We start from the raw sequence: 10,470 nt of genomic DNA, 5'->3' as shown, positions 1-10,470 counted from the left end.
CTGGGAATCCAAGCACATAAATATATGTACAGCAGTCAGGATTCATCAATAATTTCAACCCCCTCACTCCCAAATTGGCCCTTATTAATCTGGCCTTTGATCTAGTCTGTATCCCAGTTTAGCACCAAACTATTCTCTCCTTAACCCATGGCCAGTCTCCCTTTAGACTGCAAATTAAACAAGGCCAATCATAAAGCTCCTCAGGGCAAGAAGGCTCAGGAACACAAAGGGAAAAAAGCCAATACAGAATGCTGTAAACATTTCATTTTATTATTTTTTTAAGAAAGTAGCTTCAGAAAAAGAGGAAAATAATCTAGATCATTTATTTATATATATATACTTTTTAATAAAAACCTTTACATAATCTTCATGCATAAAGACCCAGGCATGGCCATGATGTCTGTGACAGCCCCAACACCAGCAGTCTCAGGCTGTCAGCTGGGGCTCCCCATAGCTGGCAGCAGTGTAGCCAAGGCCCTGTGCCTGCCCCTGAAGCCCAGCTCTTTGCTTGCCTCAGTGATGGTTTTACTTTCTAGGACTGTAGATGGAGGGTGGGAAATGGTTTGGGCTAGAATGGGAGGGACAGGGAGGGCTACCCAACCTGTGGTTTTATCCAAACTCTTCAGGCAAATCTAGACAGGATGCCCAGCAAGATGACTGAAAACCAGGCACCAAACTGAGCTTTGAGAGCTTCTTAGAGACATGGGATCTGTGACCAAGGGCTCCTGCACATGGTAGTAGGGAAGGTTTGGTGTTCACAGAACATTCAAGGTAGGAACAAGCAAGCCTTGAAGGTTCCTGAAGTTCCATCCCTCCATGGCAGGCACTTACTTCTACCCAAAATGAGTCAGACTCTGTTCTGCTTCCTAACTTAGCCCAACCCTCTTCTGACTCCAAAAGTCAGTGTTAATCCAACTTACTTAAGACAGAGTCTCCTTCCTTCTATGGATAGTTCATCTGCTAAGGATAGACAGTCCTAGGAAAACATATTTGTCCCATCACATGTCCTACTCCTTCTAAAGAGTCCTAGTATAAACGGGTGGGAGTAGGAGTAGGGTATCAGGTTGGCATGGATGGTCACCAGATCCAGAATGGATAAGGGTGGAAAAGGATTCCCTGGTTCTTTGAGGAGGGGAGAATTCTGTCAAAGGTATTTTACTGACCATTTTTAAAAAGAGGGGGAAAAAAAAAAAGAAAAGAAAAGAAAAAAAAAGGTATTTGATGATGGTAAAAAGAGACTTGGCTCCTTTTTTGGGTTCCAAAAGCCCTTATGCTATGTTTAGTATTAAGAAAAGCCCTGAACAACTGGAGGATGCTGCTTGGGCAGCAGGAAGGGAGGGTGGATTCCACAGCCAACTCAGAGAATGGCAAACAGTGCCAATCAACTCAATGCAGGGGACCTCTGTGTGGTGAGTGTGAATGAGCATGTGAGTGTGGGGGGAGGAGCCCAGGGCTCACTGGCTCCCAACAGTCAGTTCCCGTAGGTAGGACTGGGTGAGACTGCGCAGTTCTTCCAAGGCATAGTCCTCAGGCATGGGGAGCCGGCCAATGTGGGGAGCTAACAGGCGCAAAGGGACTCGCTGAGGGTCCAGCGTTGAGTCGGAGGGTGCATCAGGGGCATGCTGAAGACTCAGTACTACCCGTAACAGGTTGGCTATACGTTTGGCCATATCTGGATAAAAAGAGCAAAGTGAGCACCAAGGACTGGGGGTGAGGGAGGGAGGGGTAGGGGGGTAATAATCATAAAGACAGGCAGTGAGCAGGCAGGAGTGGGGGAAGAGGCAAGAGGCTGACCTGATTGTGCCAAGCGATCCTTGGCATTGTAACACTGGATCTGCTCTATCCGGTTGCACAGTGAAGTCACTTTGGTGTGTAACTGCTCTAGTTCATAACCTGAGCAATCCACCTACAAAGAAGCAGAGAACCCAATTAGGCCAAGAGGAGTTCCCATCAACCCAATCCTAGCCATACACTGACTATGCAAAACTCTGAAACAAGAATGAGGTAGGGAGGGGAAAGCCCAAGAAGCTGGCTGGCAGTGTCATGTCACCATCATCTAGCCTAGTTGCTGAGGACAAGACAGGACCTTAGCATTAACACACAACAGGAAAGCAATATAGTATTCAGGGCCTTAGACTGGGAAAATCTTGAGATCACCATTCATGTAACCAGCAAGCTTTAACATGGCACTGAAAATCTAGATGAATGTGGGTTCAGAGACATGGTACTGACTTCTTCAGAGCACACAGTGAAAGGTGGAGCCCAAACTGGCATTTAATTTAGGTCTCCTGACTCCAACCGAGAATTAGCATTTAATCATTAATGTAGATATTAACAGTGACTGTGATTTTGATATCAACAGAAATCATACTCCAACTCACACAACAAAATCAGGTGACTGGCTTAGAAACACTGCTTTTTCCTCTTCCTTTTACTTCCTTTAATTAAAAAAAATTTTTTTTTAAAGAAAAACACTATCAATTTGGACCCAGGCAGCAACCCAGGACTTGGGATGAGACCCTCCTCCTGTCAAATGAGAAAAAAGAGGTGGGGGAGAAAAATGATAGAAAAAAAGGGGTAAAAAATGGGGGGGGGGGGAAGGGGGGGAAAAAGGGGGGGGAAAAAAAAGGAAAAAAAAAAAAAAACCTATACCCCTACAAAAAACCCACAAGAATCCTCAGCCTTGTAGAATGCAAAAATGTCTAAGAATATTTATATATGTACCATTTTCGATAAATAAAGCTGGTCAAATCCAAAAAACAAAACCAAAAAAACAAAAAACCCAGGAAATCATAGCTACTTTCAACATTATGTAATGTAACATAATGTAACAACATTACAGTTGTTAGCGATTTTTAAATATATTTCAAAATTACAGTAGTTAGTAGATCCACTGCTGGAGGTTATTTAAGATGTTAATAAAGCACTTATTACTTACCACAAGTTTTTAATATTTTAATAACTATATTTTAGTGTAATTAGTTTCTTGTGTAATCCTACATATTTAAATCTCAGGCATTTAAAAACATTAGCAATCCATACATGCGCTTCACCAGACTGCCCCCCGTAATACTTGCAATATTAAAACATGCCAACTGTTATGTGAAACAATTATCCTCACCAAACCTCTGACCTGACTGTATCTCTCAACTCTGAGCCTCTCACTCAAACTAGGGCTGGACAAGAGGAGGAGACTGACAATGGACAAGCCTTAGGAATGTTCGTTGTACATCCAACTTGGCAATAAGCAGAAAAAAATGTTTTTATAAATTCTGATAATCAAAGAGCTGTCATAATGGCTACATCAAATTAGCTTCACCAAAACGTCCCTCCTGCTGATAGTGCCATCTCTGCCAATGAGTTTTTCAAGTCGCTGCTCAGGCCTTTTGAGGTCTCTGTGGCTTTACAGGCAAGGGAAAAGGAGAATCAGGCCATGGTTTAAGGAACTCAGTACCTGCTGTATATGGTGGAGCATTTCAAGGACTCGAATGTAGTCCAGGTAAACAAGCCCAGATGTTTCCCAGTCCTGGATTAGACCGCTACGCTCTGGAGGTGCCAGGTCTTCCAAGAACCCCTTCAGGTAGTCATAGTTCTCATTAATAATGGCATCTGAAGAAACAAAATATTGATCAAAAGTGCACAGACGGAGGACATGGCAGAAATCCAAGACAGGAGGAAAGGGAGAGCTATGCTGGGTCAGACTTGAAAATTACAGTAGGTATTTTGAAATTCTCTAAAGAAAAGTGTGAATGAATAATTCCCGGCTTTAGTTGCCCAGATATTTCTGGTGTTGCTAAACTCCCTAAATAAATAAAGAGCTTAACATAATCAGTGTATATCAAAAATATTTCTGGCAAACGGTAATGTAACAATATTGCTATTGACCCCTGCCCCTCCTAGCCCCTTCTCCTCACCAAGCATCTTCTGCAGAGAACTTTCACAAAGTATGGTCTGATTCAAGTCTGCCATGTCCTGTACTGAGCATCATCTCTGGCCTGACTCATCATGGGGTCATATGTTGGAAGAATCTGGGTGATTCCAGGAGACACAGGCCCTAGCCTGAAGCACTCACCAGAAGCTAAGTGCTGGATGACGAGTTTGTGGCAGCGGTTCCAGTGCCCTGCTTTAAATAAATAGAGGGCCTCCAAATGTTTGTCAGATTCCACGTGTGCTCGCACTGCTTTGGCCTCATGAATCCATTCAGCAGGCACACAAAGCTTCTGGGTCAGGAAAGTTTCCTTAGCCCAGGATTCAGGAGTCTCTGATAGCTGGCAGTGCCGGGTAAGCACCTCTCGAACAGCTTTCTCACGCATGCTATGGGTGGAAAGATAAGCTGGAATAAATGACATCCTCACTGATACAGAAGGCTACCTCAGACAGCTCAGAGTGGCCCCTGGGGCAGTCTCTTAAACTACAGGTCTTGACCCTTTATAGATTACCTCAAATGTCGCTTAGGGAAAAAAGCCATCACATCAGCATTAATTTTTAAAATGAAATAGAATAGAAACATAGTAAAAAAAAAAGCCTGAAAACTGATACTCTGGGGAAGGTTGCCCACTGCCCAGAAAAGGCTTTCTCCTCACTAGGCTCATTTCTTGTTTCCTTTCTAGTTAACAGGAGGTGAAAGACTGGGACAGGATAATTCTAGACTCCAGAGAACAGTCCTCCGCAGCTCATTCCCAACTTTCTCCCTCCCCTCCCTCCTACATGGTCAGTGCAAGTAAACTAAGTAGTCTTTAAAAGTAAGGTCTCTTCCAGGTCCTTGTTTCCCCTTAAAGCCATCAGCCGTCCTCATTTATTTTCTCTTTACCACTAGATTTAGGCTAAACTCATTATTTCTGCTCAAGATCCGTTAATGAGAGTCCTTTTCTGTCTGGGCCAAAGAGCAACCATTTTTGTTACAGATCTCCCCCAACCTCTTTCAGGAAACAGAATCTGCTTCCCCACAGCTAATCATCAATCACCCCATCAGTCAGCCCTTTACTATGTGAAATTCCCCATGAATGTGTTTAAATAAACTCAAAGGAAAAGTCTGGGATCATTTTGCTTCCTGTTAAGGGGGAAGAGGAAGGACAAAGTCCTTAGAGAGAAGGTTGTGCTAGATGCTTTATACTTTTACTCCTTTAATTTCACAATCACCTTTGAATAGAGATTAACATTATGATTTTACAGATCAGTTGAGGACTACAGAACTCAACTTCTTTCCATGCCCTACAACATGACAGATGGTGCAGCACAATGATTAAGAGCACATACTCTGGGTATCTTGAGTTGAAAGCCTCACTCTGCCATTTACTAGCTATGTGACTTTGAGCAAAAGATACCTCATCTCTCTATGCCTTGGGGTGCTCATCTATAAAATAAACAGTAAGAGTGTCTATCTCAGAGGTTCATTATGAACACTGAGTTAATATATTTAAAGTACTTACAACAGTGTACAAATATATAAAAGCACTATATAACAAAGTACTGTATAAATATTTTTGTTCTTACTGTTACACCATGCTGCTACCACTAACAAACTCTATGTCATTCACAGCATGGAGAAAATGTGTTTCTCTGGTTTTCATTTAAGAAAACATTACATATCCAAGTGAGGTTGTATTTGGCAAATAGGTAAATACAATACTATCAAACTTGAGGGGTGGTGGGTGGATGGCAAGCGAATGCCAGAAAGGGAGAAGAAACCCAGTAGACAGAAGAAAGCAGAGGCCCTCCCTCCCAACCCATGAAATTACTCCACGGATCCACTGAGGCAACTTAGCCAGCACTAATTCTGCATAATTCTAAACATGCCACATTCAAGGAATCTGTGCCTAAGTTAATGGGGTTTCCCCGCCTGGCCATATCCTTCCCTTTCCACTTAATTATTTCCCACTCCAAGTTTATAGGTTTTTTTAATCTTATCTCTAGAAAGATTCACAGAGATTCTGCAGTTCACAGAGATTTCTCAGACTGAGAGGCCTTAAGATAAATAGCATGATTTGGCACTAATCAAAAGCAATCTCATTTCTAATTTATTCACATGAATACAGAAAGTCTGGGCTGCAGAGTGAGCTGTCTTAAGGATTATCAAAAGGCTGGACCCAAAACACATTCTAAACACTTACTTGCTGAATTTAACCCTAAGAGACTGATTTCTTTGTCATTGTTCTGTTGTACTAGATGCACTCAGTGCGTTCAATGGCTTCTCACCTTGAGTTGCTGATGTGCAGGAGGACAAACACAGCCCACTCCCAGAGCCCCTCACTTTCCAGCTGGCCAGCATAGCTGGCCTGCAGCACACCCTCACACTGCTCTGAGAGATGGGTGTAGTTAAGAGCCCGCAGCACCTCCCACAAGTGCCAGCTTAGGCGGTAGTCCAAAGGATCTGCTGTTATGCTTCGAGGCTCCAACAGCTGATTGAGATCATAATGTCTGCAAAAGGAGAATGTGCTGAGAGTTACCATACCCAGCTGACAGACCACCTGGATGCGCTGGCTATTTTGGCTATGGCTTAGAAAACAATAAAGGCAGAAGCATCATAAGCCTTACAGTCTTCCTCCTTGAAATTCAGCCAGATTATAGATCCTACTGAAAACCAAGGCACCTCCTCTCCTGTGGCTCTTCTCACAGGTTTGCTGATAACTGTTTGGTCTATATTTGTACCATTCTGGTACAAGGGAGTCTTCAAAACTCTTACCCTTCCATTCTTTCATTCATAGTGTCGATTACTTTTCTTAACCATTTAAAAAACAGTGGTCTTAGTGTTTTTCCGATTGTTGTACTACCTGAAGTTGCTGGAGTACTACTTCTGTTTCAACAGCGAACTGGCCTTCATGATGGTTATTTCTTTCTATGACTTGTAATTCTCACCTTCGATTTTGTCTACAGTGGGTATTATTCTTTGTACAGAAATCCAGGTACCTGAGAGTTGAAAGTCTCCCTACAGACTAGCTTTTTCTTCTGCTAGGGGCCCAGGGATTTCAGTGATTCCAGACCAGTCTATGTGTTACATTCCTAGCTTGCAAGTCCCAGACCATAAGACAGTATAAGCTAAGATCCCACACCTGCAAGTTTTAAAGATCTGGGCCTTGGATTACTAACTAAAGCTTTTCCCTTTCACCTAAGATCCCAGACATTTTACGTTTCTAAACCCTCTCCAAGCAATGAGTAGTTTTCCTTGATCAGTGCTATCAAACTGAACTTTGTATGATGATGGAAATGTTCTATAATCTGCCTTGATCAATAAGATAGGCATTACCATATGAGGCTACTAAACACTTGAAATATGGCTAGTGTGAATGAGCAATTAAATTTTAAAAATGTAATTTAAATTACAATAGTCTTAGGTGAATAGTGGCCCAGTATATTGGGTAGTGCAGTTCCTTACACTTTAAGAGTTTTAGTCATAGCAATTTACCTCACATGAGAACAAGGGTTACTATCTCATTCTGGCTTTGATTTCTCTATTTCTGGCACCTTGAGGTACATCTCTCAGAAAAGGACTCCCTAGGCTCATGGAGCCCTCAAATGACTAACACATGGCTCTGATTTACCTGTCACTGTAGAGTTTTAGAAGGTGAAAACAGACGTCTTGAAGAGGTCTCTGTGAGTCTTGCTCCTCCTCTACCACATAGCCAGAGCCCTCCAGGTATGAGGGAAGTGGGGAGCAGGCATATCTGTCACCCTCAGAGGTATTCTGAAGAATTTGATAAAACAATACATCAGCTGCTAGTGTGTTTCACTGGATGCTGTCATGTCTCAGTTACTCAGATGTGTACTAGGAACGATGGGACATTCTCTAAAAGAATGTCTCAAGGATTTTAAATTTATTTTGATCAGAGACATATTTCAACTTCCTTCAATGGACTGGCAAAGACCTCAGATAGCTCTCACGAATCCCACCTCCTCTATTGCCATAATTCTTATTACACTCAGTTTTTTTTTAGTGTTCTTTTTTTCCTGAGAAGTAATTCTGGCAAATGATATCAAAGACAATAAAAATGAACAGTAAGAAAAGAACAGAATGATGGCATTAAAAACAGTAATAATTCTTTAACTATAACATGGACAAGGAATATGAGATATAATAATAAGAGGCAAATTTCAAATACACTAGTTTGGGGCTATACTGAGGTCTCAGGGAATTCATAAAGGAATAAGATAGCATTAGGAATGAAGAAAAACCCTCTGATGCTGGGGTAGGAAAACAGCAATAAGAAAGTCAGTTATGGAAACTCATTACATTAAACAAAATAGAAGTAGATACTTGAAGAAGTTTCCCATCAGATTTTGGGTGTCCATTTCAACTTTATGGTACTTAAAAAAAAAAAAGGCACTGAGGAAAGAGTATTAGGAAATATGACTTGATGGTTTTTTCCTCCACAGTACTTCTCTAGCAAAAAGAAAACTCCTACCAGGACTCTTACTTCGCTCTTCTAAACACATATACCTGAAATGCTTCTTCATACATGCTGAGTGCCCTGGAAATGGAGGCTGTTGGTGGAAGCAAATACCAAAGATGGACAGCCAGGGAACGTTTCCAGTCCAACTGGGAGCATACATTGATTTGCTTCTGCTCTGAGAGCTGCCATACCTGTAGGAAACAAAATTGCCATTGCAGCTCTACATTATACATTACCTGGTACTGGTTACTGCCCAGGTCTGCATGTTGTTCACTCATTCAAGTTGCATTTTAAATGATTTAAAAAGCAGTGTTAATGATCCAGATATAAAACACATAGTCCCTTGGAGGAAGATGACAGGGTGGACTTAGACAATCAGTTCTCTAAGAAGAGATGAGAACCACTGAGAGCAAAGAGGTCTTCTCACTGCCCAGAGCTGCCAACGTTAAGTTGTGACAAAATTCTGATTAGCTATTTCATTTTTGGAAATTGACGGCAAGTAAACAGTAGGCAGCAACAGAAAACTGGCTTAAAATAATTATGATACATCATCCATAAAATGGACTAAAAGTAGCTATTAAAAAGAAAGAGGCCGCACAGCATGAAAAAATGTTCAGATACAGTGTGTTAAAAAAAAAGTTGCAGAACTGCTATATATAATTCATTTTATTTGAATATATACAAGGGTAAATATGCATGCATATATGTTGAAATAGACATATGTCTAGGAAGACAGGTAAATTAAATTGTTTATCACTATGAAATGGGATATAGTGAAATTTTAACATTTTGATTTCTATATAACCAATTCTCCCCCCACTGAACATGTTGTACCTATATAATTTGAAAATATTTCTGCTAAAAATTAAATATAAGTTTCTTAGTTATGTATAATAGTGTACAATTTACAAAGAAAGCTCTTTGCTTTAACCTCAAGCAATCCTGAATCTATGAGAAAATTTATATGTGCGTTTACAAGAAAAGAGGAAAATACCGGTTTTCCAGCCAACAGGGCAAAGATGCGCAGTCTCTCATCCTGGATGAAGCAGTCAGCCTGGAGCTGATGCCAATCCACCAGCTGCATAGTAAGCAGCTCACGGACTGACTGGCTGCCAACCAACTGGGATAAAAGAAGGGCAAGACGATGATCACCTACAAGAAAAATGGAAGTTCTCTGGTGATGAGAATTCACAGACTTGGGGAAACAATGGGGGTCATTATCTTATTTCTTCTAGCCCGAAAGAGGGAGAACTGAACACCTGAGTGCTTTCTACAGTAGTGCTAAAATATTGACAAGAACTTACCATTTTCTGCTTGGGAAAAAAATCTTCAATGTAGTTTAACCTAAATTACATATAGATTGTATAGTATGCAGAGTTCAGTGTCAGATCTCTATTACTTCTGTGACCCTACACAAGGCACTTCATCTGTAAAATGGAGGGAAATGTCATCTGGTTCAAAGTGAAAACTGAGATGACATAATTGTAAACATGCCCAACTAGTAAATACTATATAATGACACAGAAATGGCAAATCAAACCTAAAGGAAAAACATATGTATGTATGAGATAAAGAGAATGGTTGAATCTTTCACTCTCATGGGTCCAGTATCTCTCTTAATAAAAAAATTTAAGTACAAAGGCCTGGGGCAATAAAAAGATTCTAATTAACCAGAATGTGAGAGGATGGAAACTCCAGTTGATGATAATTGCCAGTTAAACTGTGAGTTAAAAGAATAACACTCTGCTTCAGCCCTAATACATACCTCCTAAAAGTCAATACTCCTTTTCCTTTTGTTTTTGGGTCACTGTTTAATGACTAAAGTACTGTCCTGCCAGAAACTAAGGCTCTCATCTCAGAGTTTCCTTCACAAACTAGAGAGGCCTGGAGGAAAGAAATCACGCATCAGGAACACTTCTAGAAATGTGTTAACAGGCCAAGCTGTCTCCCTGATTGTATATATAGGCAACCAAAATATGACTGGACTATGATTCATGTGTTAAGTGTTGCAGCCCATCTGACCATGAGCTGCTAGTATTCTAGGCAAAAAATAGTAAAAGAAAAGATTATTTCTGTATATCTA

General features: G+C 41.0%; 1 protein-coding gene across 7 annotated transcripts in view; it reads right to left on the bottom strand.

Annotated features, from left to right (window-relative positions):
* Positions 1-249: 249 nt before the first annotated feature.
* The window catches only part of NUP98 (nucleoporin 98 and 96 precursor), an 81,640-nt gene continuing 71,419 nt past the window's right edge, over positions 250-10,470 (bottom strand). For all 7 annotated transcript variants that reach the window (XM_032489229.1, XM_032489228.1, XM_032489230.1 and 4 more), the window contains 8 exons: positions 9,382-9,539; positions 8,435-8,578; positions 7,539-7,681; positions 6,196-6,417; positions 4,073-4,314; positions 3,455-3,609; positions 1,795-1,906; positions 250-1,672 (listed from right to left, as the gene is read on the bottom strand). In XM_032489229.1, coding sequence (XP_032345120.1) covers positions 1,455-1,672; positions 1,795-1,906; positions 3,455-3,609; positions 4,073-4,314; positions 6,196-6,417; positions 7,539-7,681; positions 8,435-8,578; positions 9,382-9,539 — 1,394 coding nt within the window. In that variant the 3' untranslated portion in view covers positions 250-1,454. The remainder of the gene's footprint in view (positions 1,673-1,794; positions 1,907-3,454; positions 3,610-4,072; positions 4,315-6,195; positions 6,418-7,538; positions 7,682-8,434; positions 8,579-9,381; positions 9,540-10,470) is intronic.

This window comes from Camelus ferus, chromosome 10 (genome assembly GCF_009834535.1).
Source record: "Camelus ferus isolate YT-003-E chromosome 10, BCGSAC_Cfer_1.0, whole genome shotgun sequence".
NCBI lineage: Eukaryota > Metazoa > Chordata > Mammalia > Artiodactyla > Camelidae > Camelus > Camelus ferus.
This window is presented reverse-complemented; position numbering and strand designations above follow the sequence as displayed.